At 37.0% G+C, this 18962-nt stretch overlaps 1 protein-coding gene across 2 annotated transcripts in view; it reads left to right on the top strand.

Moving 5' to 3' along the window:
- The window catches only part of LOC101121385 (mitochondrial adenyl nucleotide antiporter SLC25A24-like), an 83928-nt gene that overhangs the window by 14676 nt on the left and 50290 nt on the right, over positions 1–18962 (top strand). For both annotated transcript variants that reach the window (XM_042251698.1, XM_042251693.1), the window contains 2 exons: positions 2825–2951; positions 12644–12731. In XM_042251698.1, coding sequence (XP_042107632.1) covers positions 2825–2951; positions 12644–12731 — 215 coding nt within the window. The remainder of the gene's footprint in view (positions 1–2824; positions 2952–12643; positions 12732–18962) is intronic.

Genomic DNA, 18962 nt, shown 5'->3' with positions numbered 1-18962 from the left:
GGATCTGTATTTAATATCCTGTAATACCTGTAATGGAAAAGTATCTAAAGCTACATACGTGGAACTAACACAATATTGTAAACCGAGTATGGTTAAATAATTTCAAATAAAGTTATAAATATGGTCTTTCTCTCAGAATATTGTACTGTACAATTTAATGCTTTTTCTGTCTTAACTAAGCACTTACCACATACTATGGCCATAACTTTTGTGGTTTGAGGTGTGACAGCAAAACTGGTGTGAATTTCTTTTCCCTTCTTCACAATTTTGCTGATAGAAAATTCATTCATACCGTAGATCTTGGCAACCTCAGTATACGATTTTTTTTTCTTTCCTTATTAGTCAAGAACTTTCCCCTTTTTACTTAAAGGAAGCATTTTATGGCTTCTCTTGGACATATCCAAATTTTCAGCATTACCACTCTTGTGTTTTGGGGCCATTACTAAGTAAAATAAGTGTTATTTGAACACGAGAACTGTGATACAATGAAAGGCAACGTGATAATCTAGCTTGATGGCTAGTAAGTGAATAAGGAGTGGGATATCTGGGCAAAGGGATAATTCACATTCTGGGCAGGATGGAACCTGATGGAGTGAGATTTCATCACACTCCTCAGAACGGTGCTTAATCTAAACCTTATTATTTCTGGAATTTTTCACTTAATATTTTCAGACTATGGTTGACCATGGGTAACAAAGTTGAAAAATATCAACAACCTCAGATATGCAGATGATGCCACTCTAATGGCAGAAAGTGAAGAGGAACTAAAAACTTTCTTGATGAAGGTGAAAGAGGAGAGTGAAAAAGCCAGCTTGAAACTTAACATTGAAAAAGATAAGCTCATGGCACCCGGTACCATCACTTCATGGCAAATAGAAGGGAAAAAAGTAGAAACAGTAACAGATTTTATTTTCTTGGGCTCCAAAATCCCTGTGGATGGTGACTGCAGCCATGAAATTAAAAGATACTTGCTCCTTGGAAGGAAAGCTATGACAAACGTAGACAGTGTTTTAAAAAGCAGAGAAATCAGTTTGCTGACAAAGGTGCATATAGTCAAAGCTATCGTTTTTCCAGTAATCATGTACAGATATGACAGCTGAACCATAAAGAAGGCTGAACACTGAAGAATTGATGTTTTCAAATTGTGGTGCTGGACAAGACTGTTGAGAGTCCCTTAGACTGCAAGGAGACTAAACCAGTCTATCCTAAAGGATATCAATCCTGAATATTCATTGGAAGAACTGATGCTGAAGCCTCAAATACTTTGGCCACCTGATGCAAAGAGCCAACTCATTGGAAAAGACCCTGATGCCAGGGAAGATTGAAGACAAAAGGAGAAGGCAGCAGCAGAGGATAAGGTGGTCCAGTAGCATCACTGACTCAATGGACATGAATTTGAGCAAACTCCAGGAGATAGTGGAGGACAGAGGAGCCTGGCTTGCTGCAGTCCATGGGATTGCAAAGAGTGGGACATAACTGAACAACAACAACTGAAAGTGCAGAAGATGGGGGAAGGGGTTGATACTATTCTTGGATTTTTTTAAAGTTGGGAAGTATTGAGACATATTGGCTCCAAACAGATATTCTCCATAATGTAACCGGAAGGGTTGGAAGACAATTAAACATGAATAATTTTCTCACTGTGATTTAATGTTAATATTGTTTCCATGTTAGCCCCGTATATCATCGCACTTACTGGGAGATACTACCTATAGAATTAATTTGGAATCCATTTTGTGACATGTAAGTTCTCATGATCTCTCCCCTGCCTACTTCATCTCCTACTTTTCTCCCTTGCATTTTGTCTGTAACAAATTAGAACTATTTAGGGTTGTTAGAATGATTAAATGAGATTGTATATATAAAGTGCTTAAAAGGAAGTACTCAATAAATATTAGCTATTATCATTATTACTGTATTTTTTCTAACTAATATATGTTCTGCCTGCTTACAAATACTGTCACATATTCTTGAAATGCCCTGTCCCATTGGTCTGCCCAGCTAATGCCAGTTATTCTTTGTAGTTCTCAGTTCAAGTCCTCTCCCTCTGTGAAGACTCTCCTGAATCCTCCCACACTCCTCTGTACCTTGAATACATCCCCATCACATCACCTAACAAATTCTCTTTTATTATGTGAATGGTCTCTACTACTCTGTAATTTCCTTCAGGGCAGAGACTGCATCTTCTTGTCTTTTAATCCCTACCACATAGTGCATTGCCCAGTTCACAGTATTAATTCAACAAATATAGATTAAGGACCTTGGTATGCCATACCTATGGTAGGCATTTATGGTACAAAGATGAATAAGATATTATCTATACCTTTGAGATAGGAAACTTCTAGAAATATATATGATAATGCATTTAAAAATTATTAGTTTTTTGTTCAAAAAAGCAGAACACCTTAGTGAGGTTTGAACATACACTCTTCATAAAGCTACATCTCAAATCATAATCTGTGGGTCATATTGGAATTTCACATATTTTATCCCATTGAGTTTAATGGAGTGTGAGGTCTCTGATTGCAAAGATTATATACCTTACTTACTATCTTTATTCCCTCAAGGTATATGGCATTCATTTTTTACCTTAGGTAAACACTTACATGTAGGACTCATAATTATTTGAAATGAGTTTTGACTTCAGTATTGAACAAATTTAAAAAATCACCGAATGTATTTAAATTTGTAGCTGTGACTGAAAAACTAGGACAATGGATGTGGGTAGAAATCATAATTAGTATGAGTGAAATGTGCCAATGTTAACGTGGTATAGTAGCTTACTTGCTATATATTTCTGTAATGAGTTTCTTCTTTCTTATAGGATATTTATAAAACTGTAGATACCAATGCTGATTCCGGATTGAACTTTGAAGATTTTATGCGCTACCTTAAAGACCACGAGAGAAAAATGACGCTGGCATTTAATAGTCTGGACAAAAATAATGATGGTGTGTGTGTGTGTGTGTTTTATCCAGTTAGATTAACATGAATGATAACTGTGAATACTAAAGGATGTTTTTACTAGATTTTACCTTACTCCCACTATGAAATATTCAGTTATATCTATTACTTGTCTTGTGGTAATTTTTTAATTTCCAAGAGTAATATGTGAATGATATTTATTACTATTAAAATTTCTGTGGGGTTAGTCATATTTTAAATAAAATTGTTTTTTGTCTTCTAAATTTAAAACTTCTTGGCTTAATAAGTAGTCCTCTTCACTTTTTTTGCAATATATGAGCTAAAAGTCGGAGAAGGCAATGGCACCCCGCTCCAGTACTCTTGCCTGGAAAATCCCATGGACGGAGGAGCCTGGTAGGCTCCAGTCCATGGGGTCGCTAAGAGTCGGGCACGACTGAGCGACTTCACTTTCACTTTTCACTTTCATGCATTGGAGAAGGAAATGGCAACCCACTCCAGTGTTCTTGCCTGGAGAATCCCAGGGACAGAGGAGCCTAGTGGGCTGCCGTCTATGGGGTCGCATAGAGTCGGACACGACTGAAGCGACTTAGCAGCAGCAGCAGAGCTAAAAGTATCATGGTGATTAAACTCATTATATTTGTTGTTTTCTAGCTGCTTTTGAAAATATTTCAGTTGTAGGAAAGTTAGTTAACACAGATAGATAACAGAAAGACCTTGCTGTCTAGAGATCAGGCTTAACATTTTAATATATTTTTATATTTCCTTTTAGACTTTTTGTTTCTGTCTCTTTCTTGGTCTTTTTCTCTTTAAGTGAAATTGTGGTCACACTGTATGTATAGTTTGATGTCCTACTTTTTTCTTTTAATGTCAGTGTAAGCATTTCACTTCATTTAATGTTCTTTGCAAGCATAATTTTTTAATGACTTTGAAATATTCAGTTGGTGAGTAGATGTATCTAATCAATCCCATATTGTTAGACATTTAGAATGTTTCCAGTCTTTTATACATACGATCAATATCCATGCTGATTTGCAGAGGAAAGGAATATTCTTACTTTGTTACAAATCCTTAAATCAAAGAGACTAAATGTAAAAGTAGAATACCATTTCTGCATTCACATATGGCTAATTCATCACGGGTAATTAGAAGTTAATTATACTTTATGAAACATACATATTAATTTTAAAATTTTGTGAAGTCGAATTTTTTAATTGAAAAATTCTAAGTATACCAGAAAAGACGTTTTAAGGATTTCACTGATGAATTTTTTGTAAGACAAAGTGTAACCTGAATGTCACAAGGTTTAGTGACCTATAAGCACAGAAATGGTTGTATTTTCCTTAATATCCAAACCATAGGTTTCAAGCTTCCATTTACCTTCCAGGAGGCCTTGTGGGCCCTCCTACTTAAATAGTATCCAGAAGCTTTAGAAGTACTACTCATTCATATGTGTGAATTAAACCTGGTCATCATTTGCTGTTGATCTAAGACTGATAGTTCTATTCTTGTGCTCTTCTGGAATCTCACTCCATTATTGATGGTTACCACCATGATCATCATTTGTAAGCTGAAGATACACTGTATCACAATCAGTGAAAGTAGAAAACCCTAGTAAAAAAATATATTACTATTGTCTCTGAAAATCAGTGCTTATAGCTCTTGGTAATAATAGAAAATACTCTTTTTGAGGCTAGATGGCCATCCAAAGTAACATAATGATTAGCAATATAGATCTTTTAATTTCTGCCTTGACTGGTCAAGCTGGAACATCACAGGCAAGTCCTGAAGTGGCACCATTCTGGAAGAGCTCTTGTCTGAATTCCTACTGGCTTCTTTTGTTTTTAGCATCTGAGCCATGGCAGTAGGTGTGAAGTGCCCACCTGCACTGCAGAGTGCAGGCCCTGCAGAGGCACTGTTCTGGTTGAGGCACTTGCTTTGTGTCATCATTGCTGCCTCCTCAGTGACCACACTTCTGTAAAGCTCAGCCAGTTTACCCGGCTGAGCCATGATGCTCAGCTTACCTGGCCATGATGCTTTTTGTGGGTATGAAAGGGAATACCTCCTCTATTACAGATTGAATTTGTTGTTGTTTAGTCACTAATTTGTATTTGACTCTTTGTGACCCCATGGACTGTAGCCCCCCAGATTCCTCTGTCCATAGGTTTTCCTAGGCAAGAATGCTGGAGTAAGTCGCCATTTCCTTCTCCAATGGAGTAAATTGTGTACCCCTAAAAGATAAGTTGAAGTCCTAGCCCCCAGATCTCAGACTGTGATCTTATTTGGAAATAGGTCTTTATAGAAGTAACCAAGAAAAATGAGGTCATTAGGGTATGCTCAATACCCTCTGTCCATGGAATTCTCCAGGCAAGAATACTGGAGTGGGTAGCCATGCGCTTCTCCCGGGGATCTTCCCAACACAGGGATCAAACCCGGGTCTTCTGCATTACAGGCAGATTTACTGTCTGAGCCACCAGGGAAGCCCAATAGGACAGGTGTCACATAAAGGGGAAATTTGGATACAGGGACAGACATGCACAGAGGGAGATAATATAAGTAGCCATTTGACAATGGAGTCAGGCTTGGAGTGATGTGTCTGTAAGCCAAGGGGTACCTGAGGCTACCTGACACTAGGAGAGAAATACAGAACAGATCCTTCCATAGCATCTTCCAAAGGAGCATGGCCCTGCCAATGCCTTGGTTTTACAGACTTTTGGCCTTCATCATTTTTTGGCCATATTTTTGCCAATATTTTGGCCAATAATCACTTTTGGCTTAAATTCCTGTTTAAGCTACCCAGATTGTGGTCCTTTGTTACAACTACCCTAGGAAACAAATACACTCCTCCCTCTTATTTGCTTAATCAGAAATTGTCCAATGCCAGAATATTTTGGGCCTCAAAGTACAGCTTTTTAAATTTGTATGAACATGCTGCTACTTTATCCCAGAGTGTTTCCAGATTGGCTGGGTTAAGGTAATTTCTGATACCTGTTGTACATCATTGACTGTGGAGCCAATCTTTCCCCCCAAATCCTATTATTGGATCTGGCTCTGTACATCATATCTTTTCCCTTCTTGTCCTTCCTGACAACATTGTTGAGACTCTCCCAGTTCATCACATATTAATGTGTATAAAACACTAATAGTAGGATTCAATTTTTACCACTGCATTTTCTGTGTCCCAGGAGGGTTTCCAGGCCTTATGCCAATCAATGGAGGCAAGAGGATGCTTGTGAGCTGGTGTACTATACTATCAAATTCACTAGCTGGAAGTATTCAAGGCCCAATGTGAACTGATCTGCTTAACTGCTCTCAAGAAGTATCTTGAGCCCCTACTTCTACTGAGCCAGAATGTCCTTGGAGTGTGGTCATAAATATGTGAAATGAAGTAATTAAATTATTAGACATAATTGCATCATTAAGAGTCTTTTTTGGAAGGAGTTTTTTTTAGACTGGGAAAATGGTGGGAAAGAAACTTGAATTTTTTGTACTTTACCATCTGCCATGCCTGTTTTAGCTAGTTTATCTTCTATATCTTATTTTTGTCTCATGCAGTCCTCATAGCATCTACCTTTTACATATGAGAACAGTAATGCTAAGTAATACATTTGGTATTTCAGTGAACCTCATCTAGCAGGGTTTATGCCTTTGTGTAACCCTGAGCCACATTGACCTGGGCTCGGCCATTTGACTTGCTTCAGCCATTAGGACCATTATTGTTGTTTAGTCACTGAGTCATGTCCCACTCTTTGCAACCCCATGGACTGCACCATGACGGGCTTCCCTCACTTTCACTATCTCCTGGAGTTTGCTCAAATTCATGTCTATTGAGAGGGTGATGCCATTCAACCATCCCATCCTCTGTCGTCCCCTTCTCCTCCTGCCCTCAATCTTTCCCAGCATCAGGATCTTCTCCAGTGAGTTGGCGCTTTGCTTCAGATGGCCAAAGTATTGGAGCTTCAGCTTCAACATCAGTCCTTCCAGTGAATATTCAGGACTGATTTCCTTTATTATTATTGTTTTGTTTGTTTGTTTTTGCAAGGTGCTTTTATTGATGCTATCAGTTCAGTTCAGTTCAGTCACTTAGTCATGTCCGACTCTTAGCGACCCCATGAATCTCAGCACGCCAGGCGTCCCTGTCCATCACCAACTCCCGGAGTTCACTCAGATTCACGTCCATCGAGTCACTGATGCCATCCAGCCATCTCATCCTCTGTCGTCCCCTTCTTCTCCTGCCCCCAATCCCTCCCAGCATCAGAGTCTTTTCCAATGAGTCAACTCTTCGCATGAGGTGGCCAAAGTACTGGAGTTTCAGCTTTAGCATCATTCCTTCCAAAGAAATCCCAGGGTTGATCTCACTGCCATGAAACTGTCTGGTCATATCTGATTTCCTTTAGAATGGACTGGTTGGATCTCCTTGCTGTCCTAGGGACTCTCAAGAGTCTTCTCCAACACTACAGTTCAAAAGCATCAATTCTTCAGTGCTCAGCTTTCTTAGTGGCCCAACTCTCGTATCCATAACATGACTACTGGAAGCTATGACTAGATGGACCTTGTTGGCAAAGTCTCAGTTTTTTAGTACACTATCTAGGTTTGTCATAGCTTTTCTTCCAGGGAGCAAGTGTCTTTTAATTTCATGGCTGCAGTTACCATTTGCAGTGATTTTGAAGCCCAAGAAAATAAAGTCTGCCAGTTTCCATTTTTCCCCATCTTTTTGTGTTGAAGTGGTGGGACCAGATGCCATGATCTTAGTTTTCTGAATGTTGAGTTTTAAGCCAGCTTTTTCACTCTCCTCTTTCACCTTCATCACCTTCACCTTCCTATTCACTTTCTGCCATTAGGGTGGCCCATTTCATTTCCAACTGTTCTACATTTCTGTCTGATGTAAAAGACATGTGAGTGAAGCCATCTTGGATTTTCAGTTATGGTCAAACGTCTAGATGACTGAATTCACATGAGTGACCCAGGCATAACCAGCAGAAGAACCAATGTGTTGAACCAAACTCTGATTGCATCCTATTATCAAATACATTCTTATTAAACCAGTAAAATTTGAGATGGCTTGTTAACTTAGCAAAATAATCTGTAGTATAGAAGTGGAATATTTTGCATTTACCCCTGGAATTACAGGACTGGAATAGTCACAGTCTTCCTCTCCATACAGCTAACTATTGTTACTCTAGCAAATCCATTTCAAGCCCATCTTTCTCAGTGAAAACTCGGTGTATATAATTAAAGACAACATTGAATCTCCCATTCAGTCCATAGGTATTGATTATATTCTGAATTACATTACCTAATTTTTCTCTACATCATAGCTTGAAATTTTAACTTCTTTTGCATAAGGATTAATTACTTAATGTAATTTTAGGTCAATGAAACAAAGAGTTTTTGAGTAGTATATGTGAGCTAGTGCACTAGGAACTGTGTTAACAAAGATTTTCAGAAGCAGACAGTGTTGGGTGAAATAAGAATGAATAGCCATACACAAGCTAGACTATGATAATTGCTATACGAGTGATAGAGGGAGACTTTAATTGTGCTCAGGAACAATTTAGTTTTCTTCTGGGTCAATATATAAACAGAGTTCAAAAGAAAGGAGTTTTTTAAAGAAATTATTTTTGTATTTAACATATAAAAATTGGAAGATTTTATATAAAAATTCAGCTTTCCCAGTTTTCTTTAAAATGAAACATATGACCCGCTTTACAAAATGGTAAAAATCAGTGGGGTTTAGTAGCATTTATCCCATTTGTACAGATATCTGCTCCCCATAGACCATAGTGTTTGCCACCCCTAATGTGAAGGTCAATACATGGTACCACTCATCTCTGCTCTTCCACTGTATTTTTTTTGTTTGTTTGTTTAAGTATAGTTGATTTACCGTGTTGTATTAGTTTCAGGTATACAACAAATTGATTTACTTATACATGTTCTATATATATATATATATATATATATATATATAGTTGTATATTATTCTTTTTCAGATTCTTTTCTATTATAGGTAATTTCAAGATATTATATAGTTCTATACATGTAGGACCTTGTTGTTTATGTCCTCTACGCAGTTAGCGTGTATATGTTAATCTCAGCCTTCTAATTTATTTCTACCCTACCCTTTTCCTTTGGGATAACCATAAATTTATTTTCTATGTCTGTGAGTCTATTTCAGTTTTGTAAATAAGCTCATTTGAATTGTTTTTTTTTAGCTTCCACATATAAGTGATATCATGTGATATTTGTCTTTGTCTGACTTACTTCACTTAGTATGATAATCTCTAGGTCTATCTGTGTTGCTGCAAATGGCAGCAACAAAATTTCAATTTTTCTTATGACTAATATTCTATTGTATATATGGAATAGTCTTTATCCATCCATCAGTGGACTTTTAGGTTGCTTCCATATCTTGGCTATTGGTAAAGTAATGGTGGTAAATAATGCTGCTGTGAACATTGGGGTACATATATCTTTTCAAATTAGAGTTCTTATCTTTTCTGGATATATGCCCAGGAGTGGGATTGGTGGGGGTCATGTGTAACTCTACTTAATTTTTTAAGGAACTGCCATACTGTTCTCCATAGTGGTTGTACAAATTGACATTCCCATCAATAGTTTAGGAGGGTTCCCTTTTCTCCACACCCTCTTCAGTATTTTTTATTGTAGATTTTTAATGATGGCCATTCTGACTGGTGTGAGGTGATACTTCTCTGTAATTTTGCTTTTCTTTAATAATTAGTGTTGTTGAGCATCTTTTTACATACTTTCTGGCCACCTGTATGTCTTCTTTGGAGAAGTGTCAGTTTGTGTCTTCTGCTTATTATTATTATTTTTTAGAAATATTGAGATGTATGAGCTGTTTGTAGTTTTTAGATATTAATCCCTGTTGGTTACATCATTTGCAAATATTTCCTCCTAGTCCATAGGTGGTCTTTTCATTTGTTTTGTGATTTCTTTGGCTGTGCAGAACTTTTAAGTTTAATTAGGTCTTATTTATTTATTTTTGCTTTTGCTTCCATTACTCTAGGAGACAGATCCAAAAAACTATTGCTGTGATTTTTGTCAAAGAGTGTTCTGCTTACTGTTTCCTCTAGGAGTTTTATAGCCTTACATTTAGATGTTTAATCTATTTTGAGTTTGTCTTTGTGTATGGTATTAAAAATGTTCTAATTTCATTCTTTTAAATGTATCTATCCAATTTTCCCAGCACTACTATTGAAGAGACTCCATTGTATATTCTTGTATTCTCCACTGTATATACTTGCCTCCTTTTTTTGTAGATTAATTGACCATAAGTACATGACTTTATGTCTTCCGTGGTGGCTCAGATGGTAAAGCATCTGCCTGCAATGTGGGAGACCTGGGTTCGATCCCTGGGTTGGGAAGATCTCCTGGAGAAGGAAATGGCAACCCACTCCAGTACTCTTGCCTGGAGAATCCCACGGACGGAGGAGCCTAGTAGTCTACAGTTCATGGGGTCGCAAAGAGTTGGACACAACTGAGCAACTTCACTTTCACTTTCACTTTCTTTCACATGACTTTATACCTGGGCTTTCTGTCCTGAAGAAAGGTTTTTTTTTTTTTTTTTGTTTTTTTTTTTTTTTTTTTGCAGAGAGAACAAAGGCAGAAATTGTCAGACATGGCTTGTTAAAATGCCATTTCAAATTTGGCCCTAAATTACTATTTTTTGGGGAAAATTTCATTGATATATAACATATACAGCAAAGTGCATACATTATAAGTAAAAGCTTCATGAATTTTTCCAAGGCAAATATACTACATGAAAACAACATACAGATAAAGAAGCAGAATATTAGTAGCATCTCAGAAAGATCCAATTTGTATCCTCTCCAAATCACCACCACTCTCCAAAGTACCTGCTATCCTGCTTTCTACTTCTGTGTGTAAGTTCCCAATCTATCTTTGTTAAACGAATAAGTTTACCATGTTTTTACTTTACCTTTTGTTGAAATGCTTTTGTTTCTTTGGTGGTCTCTTGCTTATCCTATTATAGTACTTCATTTGTGACTCTTGTTTTTCATTCCTTTATCTTTCCACCGTACATTATTCATAGCTCTTCTATGACATACAATGACACAGAGTGATATATTTTCAAAGTAATTAGTGCATGCATACAAACTGGTAAACTCCTTGGGGTGGTTGGCTCATTAGTTTTTGACTTCTTTCACATTTAGCATAGTGATTTGAGTAGTAAACTTTAAAAAAAGTTAAAAAAATTATTGTATAGGGTTTGAAAATTATAATGGGATATAATGGAATATAATGGCATAAGACAGAGGATTCAGCTTCATCATTTGAAAAAAACTTCCTAGGCAGGCCAGGAAATTCCACCCTCTATAAATTCCACCAGTAAATTCCACACTAGGGGCCTCAGAGTCATTGTAAAGAATCTGAGTTTCTATGTATGAATATTGGGCTTTGTTTATAGGCTATATAAATAATATATCTCATATATATGTATACTGTTTTTACTTATGCATATTTTAAATGCATGCATATGCAGCTATGGTTAGTAAAGTATAATATAAAGTTATGACTGAATTTATGTTAGTTTTTTGACATTATAATAGTTTTCATCTAGATGACACTAAAGTTGATTTTTTAATTTTTTTTTTTCATATTTGGTATCCTCAACTATTTGTTTCCATGGGAAGAATTAAAAGATTTTTTTCTCATTTGAGGAGTGACATGATTATATATGTGGTTTAGGGCTTGAGGACAGTATGGAATACTTAATTTTTCTTTCAGAACATCTAGCAGTGTGAGATTGAAATGTGTGATAGGCTTGTATTAAATATATTAGTAGTTTTGAGTTATTTAACATTGGATATGCTTGTGTTAAAAAGAGTTTCATGTTCCATCTTATTTTAAGTAGGCTATTTCTTTTAAAACTTATCTTTTAAAATGTTGAGTAGCCTTATTTTCATGCCCCTGGATCAGATCTTCAGAATTAGCTTTTTCTCTCCAAGTAAGTACAATAATCAATATCTGTTATAGATCTGTGATCTCTGGTTAGAAGCTCTTGGGACCAGATATGATTAGAAATTTAGAAATTTAGATATGATTAGAAATTTAGAAAAGCAATATAGCCCATATGTGATATGTTATATAATACTCTTCTTTGGAGAAGACTCTTGAGAGTCCTTTGGACTGCAAGGAGTTCCAACCAGTCCATCCTAAAGGAAATCAGTCCTGAATGTTCATTGGAAGGACTGATGTTGAGACTGAAACTCCAATACTTTGGCCACCTGATGCGAAGAGCTGACTCATTTGAAAAGACCCTGATGCTGGGAAAGATTGAAGGCAGGAGGAAAAGGGGACGACAGAGTATGAGATGGGTGGATGGCATCACCGACTCAATGGACATGAGTTTGGGTAAAGTCCAGCAGTTGGTGATGGACAGGGGGGCCTGGCGTGCTGCAGTCCATGGGATCGCAAAGAATCAGACCCGACTGAGCGACTGAACTGAAGTGAACTGATATAATACTCCAGGTGGGGTCTGGAGCACCACTGTGCAATTATGTACATGAATATTTCTTCAGTGAAACAAATGAATAACCATATTAGATTAGAAAAATAATTGACTAAGATTAACCTCACATCAGCTATGTGGACTTTTAAAGGCTATTGCCTTGTAAGTATATTTTGCCTTGTTATCTTTTCAGATTCGTTAACTTGACATATTTTCACTTTTTTAAAGGAATAATAGAAAATTCAGAAATAATTGCTGTTTTGAAATCACTGGGTATAAATATTTCTGAAACTCAAGCAAAAAAGATTATACAAAGGTCAGCCCTTACCCTTATTTTTGATAGTTTTAATTTTTGTTTAATATGTAACTGGTGGTTTTAAGTATAGCTTCTTTCTTCTCTTCCTTCATTTCTTTCCTTTCTTTTTAGTTCTGATAACATCACCTTTTATTGACAATGTTTTAAGAAAGATCCCTAAGAAATTTGTTGAAATGCTATTGACTAATAAAACAAGAAGTATTCTTTTTAAAGTCCTCAGAGAAAGATTCTTCCTGCTTCTAGTTCAAAGACTGGTTTTAATTCTCTTAAGTAATTGATTAAAAAAGTTTTAAATTTTGTTGAAGTACAAAAAAGTACATAATTTATGTATCTAACTTGATGAATTTGTTGGTAAGTGTATACGCAGGAGGGCTTCCCAGGTGGCTCAGTGGTAAAGATTCTGCCTGCCAACGCAGGAGGCGTGGCTTTGATCCCTGGGTCGGGAATATCCCCTGGAGGAAGAAATGGCAACCCACTCCAGTATTCTTGCCTGGAGAATCCCATGGACAGAAGGGCCTGGTGGGCACAGTCCATGGGGTTGCAAAGAGTCTGACATGACTGAAGCAATTTAGCATGCACACACACATACACCTGGGAAACCATAACCATAATCTATGCCATAAACATATCCATCACTTCTTAAAGTTTCTTCCCACCCTCTTATTATTGTTATGATAAGAACACTTTCTTATAGTTAAAACTTAAATTTACTTGGTTTTTAAATTTGGGTATAACTGATACATAATATTATATTAATTTCAGGTGTATAACATAATGATTCAACATATGTGTGTAATGTGAAATGATCACCACAATAGGTCTAGTTATCATCAGTCACTGTATATAGTTATAGACTTTTTTTATGATGAGAGCTTTTAAGATTTATCCTCTTAGCAACTTTAGAGTATACAAAATAGTATTATTAATTATAGTTACCATGCTGTATGTTATATCCTTGACGTTTTAATTTTTATGCCTTTGACCATCCCCTACCCATTTCCCCCACCTCCTAACCCCCTCCACCTCTGGTAACCACTGATATGTTTTCTCTGTCTATAAGATCTTTTTCTTTCCTTTCTTTATCTTTCTTTTGATTCCACGTATAAGTGAGATCATATAGTATTTGTCTTTGTCTGTCTGACTTATTTTACTTAGCATCATACCCTTAAAGTCCATCCATGTTGTTGCAAATGGTGAGATCTCCTTCTTTATGATAGAATTTACCAGGGCTACCATCTGGTACTGCACTTGTCTTTGTTGGTACATTTTTGTTTACTGATTTGGTCTGTTCAGTCATTCCTCTGTTCAGATTTTCCGTTTCTTCATGATTCAGTCTTGCTAGCTTGTATATTTCTAGGAATTTATCTAGTTCTTTTAGATTTTACAATTAGTTGGCATATAATTGTTCATAGTAGTGTCTTATAACCCAATGTGTTCCTGTGGCATCAGTCTTAATGTCTCCTAATTCTTTTCTGGTTTTGTTTATTTGAGTCTTTTCTCTCTGTTTTTAGTTAGTCCAGCTAAAAGTTTGCCAATTTGGTTTACCTTTTTAAACAAATAAGCTTTTAATTTTGGTAATCTTTTGTTCTATGGCTTTGGGTTTTGGTATTTATTTCTGCTCTGATCTTTATTATTTTTTTCCCTTCTGCTAACTTTGGACTTAGTGTTTTCTTCTATTCTAATTTCTTGAGGGATCGATTAGATTGTTTATTTGAGATCTTTCTTTAAAAAATAATGTTGACATTTATTGCTATACGCTTCCCTCTTAGAACCGCTTTTGCAGCATGCTGTAAGACTTGTTGTGTTTCTATTTTCGCTTTTTGTAAGACTTTTTAATTTCTCTTCTGATATCTTCCTGCACCCACTGGTTGTCCAGACGAGTGTTATTTAATAACTACATACTTGTGAATTTTCCAGTTTTCCTCTTGTTATTGATTTCTAGTTTCATACTATTGTCAGAAATGATACTTGGTATGATTTCAGTCTTAAAGTTGAGACTTGACCTAAGACATGGTTGATCCTTGAGAATGTTCCATGTGTGCTTGAGGTTATGTGTTCTACTGCTGTATTTGTTTTTTAGGTTCATTTGGTCCAATGTGTAGTTCAAGTTAATATCTTCACTGATTTTTTGTCTGGATGGTTTATCTGTTGTTGAAAGTGGGAGAGTGAAGTCTCATACTGTTGTTTCATTGCTGTCTGTTTCTACCTTCAGATCTGTTAGTATCTGCTTAATATATTTAGTTCAATATTTGGTTCATATAATATATATGAATATTATAATTATTATAGTCTGTTAATGAAGTGACCTCTTAATTATTATATAGCCTCATTATTTGTCTCTTTTTATAGTTTTTGAATTAAACTCTAGTTATTCCTACTTTGGTTTCTATCTGCATGGATTATCTTTTCCCATCCCTTCTCCTTGAGACTATGTGTATCCCTAAAGCTGAAATGAGTCTCTTTTAGGCAGCAAGAAGTTAAGTGTTTGTTTTTAAAGTTTATTCAGCCACTCAATGAATTTTGTTTGGAGAATTTAATCATTGATAAGTAAGGACTTACTATTATCATTTTCTTAATTGTTTTTTAATGGCTTGTAGTTTCTTTGTGCCTTTATTCTTCTCTAGCCGTCTTCCTTCTTGATTCTGTGACTTTGTGTAGTAATTGCTTTGACTCCTTCCTCTGGTCTGTTATAGCTTTTTGCTTTGTGATTACCATGAAGCTTACATAAAACATCTTATAAAGTATTTTAAGCTGAATACAAGTAAACTTTGCATACACAAATTCTACCCCTTTACTTATTTTCTTGGGCTCCAAAATCACTGCAGATGGTGACTGCGGCCATGAAATTAAGATGCTTGCTCCTTGGAAGAAAAGCTATGACGAAATTAGACAGCATTAAAAAGCAGAAATATTACTTTGCCATATAGCTCTGTCCATATAGTCAGAGCTATGATTTTTCTAGTAGTCATGTATAAAGAAAGCTGAGTACCAAAGAATTGATGCTTTCAAACTATGGTGTTGGAGAAGTCTCTCAAGGGTCCCTTGGATTGCAAGATCAAAGCAGTCAATCCTAAAGGAAATCAGCACTGAATATTCATTGCAAGGACTGATGCTGAAACTGAAGCTCCAATACTTTGGCCACCTGATGTGAAGAACTGACTCATTTGCAAAGACCCTGATGCTGGGAAAGACTGAAGGCAGGAGGAGAAGGGGACAACAGAGGATGAGATGATTGAATGGCATCACCAACTCAACGGACATGAGTTTGGGTAAGCTTCGGAAGTTGGTGATGGACAGGGAAGCGTAGCATGCTGCAGTCAGTCCATGGGGTTGCAAAGAGTCGGACACAACTGAGCAACTGAACTGAACTCCTTTACTGCCCCCAACATTTTAATTTTTGATATTAGTATGTTTTTTAATATTGTGTACCCATTAGGAAATTATTATAGCTATAGTTATTTTTAATACTTTCATCTTTTATCCTTTATGCTAGAGTTAAGTGATGTATACAATACCATTACACTACTAGAGTATTCTCAATCTGATGTACCTTCACCAGATAGTGTTATTCTTTCATATGTTTTCATGATAGGAATTAGTGTTCTTCCATTTCAACTTAAAGAATTCCACTTAGTATTTCTGGTGAGGCAAGTCTGGGGGTGATGAACTCTTTCAGGTTTTGTTTGCCTGGGAAACTATATCTTAATCCCACTCTCTCCTGAACTGTAAGATAACTGCTTAGGAGTCTGCTGATAGCCTCAGGGAAGTTACCTTGTATGAAGTGAATTTTGTTTCTCTTGCTGCTTTCAAAATTCTCTCTTCTCTGTGACAATTTTTGTCTCTGACTTTTGACAATTTTAGTATAATATGTCTTGGAGAAGTCCTCATTAGGTATGGGGACTTTTGAGTTTCATGTACTTAGATGTTCATGAAAAAGTGAAAGTGAAAGTCGCTCAGTTATGTCTGACTGTTTGCGACCCCACGGACTATACAGTCCATGGAATTCTCCAGGCCAGAATACTGGAGTGGGTAGCCTTTCGTTTCTCCAGGGGATCTTCCCAACCCAGGTCTCCTGCATTGCAAGCAGATTCTTTACCAGCTGAGCCACAAGGGAAGTCCGAGAATACTGGAGTGGATAGCCTATCCCTTCTCCAGCAGATCTTCCTGACCCGGGAAATGAACTGGGGTCTCCTGCATTGCAGACAGATTCTTTACCTACTGAGCTATCAAGGAAGCCTCCTAAAATCTGGGGGAAATTTTCAGCCATTTTTTTTTTAAAGACGATTTCTGCCCGTTTTGGAGAAGGCAATGGCAACCCACTGCAGTACTCTTGCCTGGAAAATACCATGGACGGAGAATCCTGGTAGGCTGCAGTCCATGGGGTCGCTAAGAGTCGGGCACGACTGAGCGACTTCACTTTCACTTTTCACTTTCATGCATTGGAGCAGGAAATGGCAACCCACTCCAGTATTCTTGCTGGGGAATCCCAGAGACCGAGGAGCCTAGTGGGCTGCCGTCTATGGGGTTGCACAGAGTCAAACATGACTGAAGCGACTTAGCAGCAGCAGCAGCAGCAGCAGCAGCAGCAGCAGCAGCAGCAGCCCCTTTTCACACTCCTTCCTTCTCAGACACCCATAATGTGTATATTGTTTTTCTTGATGGGGTCCATAATTCATATAGTTGTTTTTCATCTTTTCTTTTATTCTTCTCTGACAGGATAATTTCAAATGATCTGTGTTTGAGTTCACTGATTCTTTATCCTTCTCAAGTCTGTTGTTGATATTCTGTATTGCATTTTTCATTTCATTCATTGTATCTTCAGCTCCAGAGCTTCTCTTTGATTCTTTTTTTTATGATTTCTGTCTCTCTGTTGAACTTCTCATCTTGTCCATGTGTTTCTTTTCCTGATTTCATTGAGTTATCTATCTGTGTTCTCTTATAACTTGCTTAACTTCCTTAAAACAATTATTTTGAATTTGTTGTCAATTTTTAGACCTCCATTTCTTTGAGATCAGTTACTGAAAAGTCAGAGATCTCTTCAAGAAAATTAGAGAAACTCAAGGGAACATTTCATGCAAAGATGGGCTCGATAACAGACAGAAATGGTGTGGACCTAATAGATGTAGAAGATATTAAGAAGAGGTGGCAAGAATACACAGAAGAAATGTACAAAAAAGATCTTCATGACCCGGATAATCATGATGGTGTGATCACTCACCTAGAGCCAACATTCTGGAATGTGAAGTCAAGTGGGCCTTAGAAAGCATCACTACGAACAAAGCTAGTGGAGGTGATAGAATTCCAGTGGAGTTATTTCAAATCCTGAAAGATGATGCTGTGAAAGTGCTGCACTCAATATGCCAGCAAATTTGAAAAACTCAGCAATGGCCACAGGACTGGAAAAGGTCAGTTTCATTCCAATCCCAAAGAAAGGCAATGCCAAAGGATGCTCAAACTACCACACAATTGTACTCATCTCACACACTATTAAAGTAATGCTCAAAATTCTCCAAGCCAGGCTTCAGCAATACATGAACTGTGAACTTCCAAATGTTCAAGCTGGTTTTAGAAAAGGCAGAGGAACCAGAGATCAAATTGCCAACATCTGCTGGATCATGGAAAAAGCAAGAGAGTTCCAGAAAAACATCCATTTCTGCCTTATTGACTATGCCAAAGCCTTTGACTGTGTGGATCACAATAAACTGTGGACAATTCTGAAAGAGATGGGAATGCCAGACCACCTGACCTGCCTCCTGAGAAACCTATATGCAGGTCAGGAAGCAACAGTTAGAACTGGACATGGAACAACAGACTGGTTTCAAATAGGAAAAGGAGTAAGTCAAGGCTGTATATTGTCACCCTGCTTATTTAACTTAATATGCAGAGTACATCATGGGAAACACTGGGCTGGATGAAGCACAAGCTGGAATCAAGATTGCCAGGAGAAATCTCAATAACCTCAGATATGCAGATGACACCACTCTTACGGCAGAAAGTGAAGAAGAACTAAAGAGCCTCTTGATGAAAGTGAAAGAGGAGAGTGAAAAAGTTGGCTTAAAGCTCAACATTCAGAAAACTAAGATCATGGCATCTGGTCGCATCACTTCATGGGAAATAGATGGGGAAACAGTGGGAACAGTATCAAACTTTATTTTTCTGGGATCCAAAATCACTGCAGATAGTGATTGCAGCCATGAAAATAAAAGACGCTTCCTCCTTGGAAGAAAAGTT

This window comes from Ovis aries, chromosome 1, assembly GCF_016772045.2.
Source record: "Ovis aries strain OAR_USU_Benz2616 breed Rambouillet chromosome 1, ARS-UI_Ramb_v3.0, whole genome shotgun sequence".
Lineage (NCBI taxonomy): Eukaryota > Metazoa > Chordata > Mammalia > Artiodactyla > Bovidae > Ovis > Ovis aries.
The sequence above is the reverse complement of the archived record's forward strand: the minus strand, read 5'-3'. Positions and strand labels throughout refer to the sequence as shown.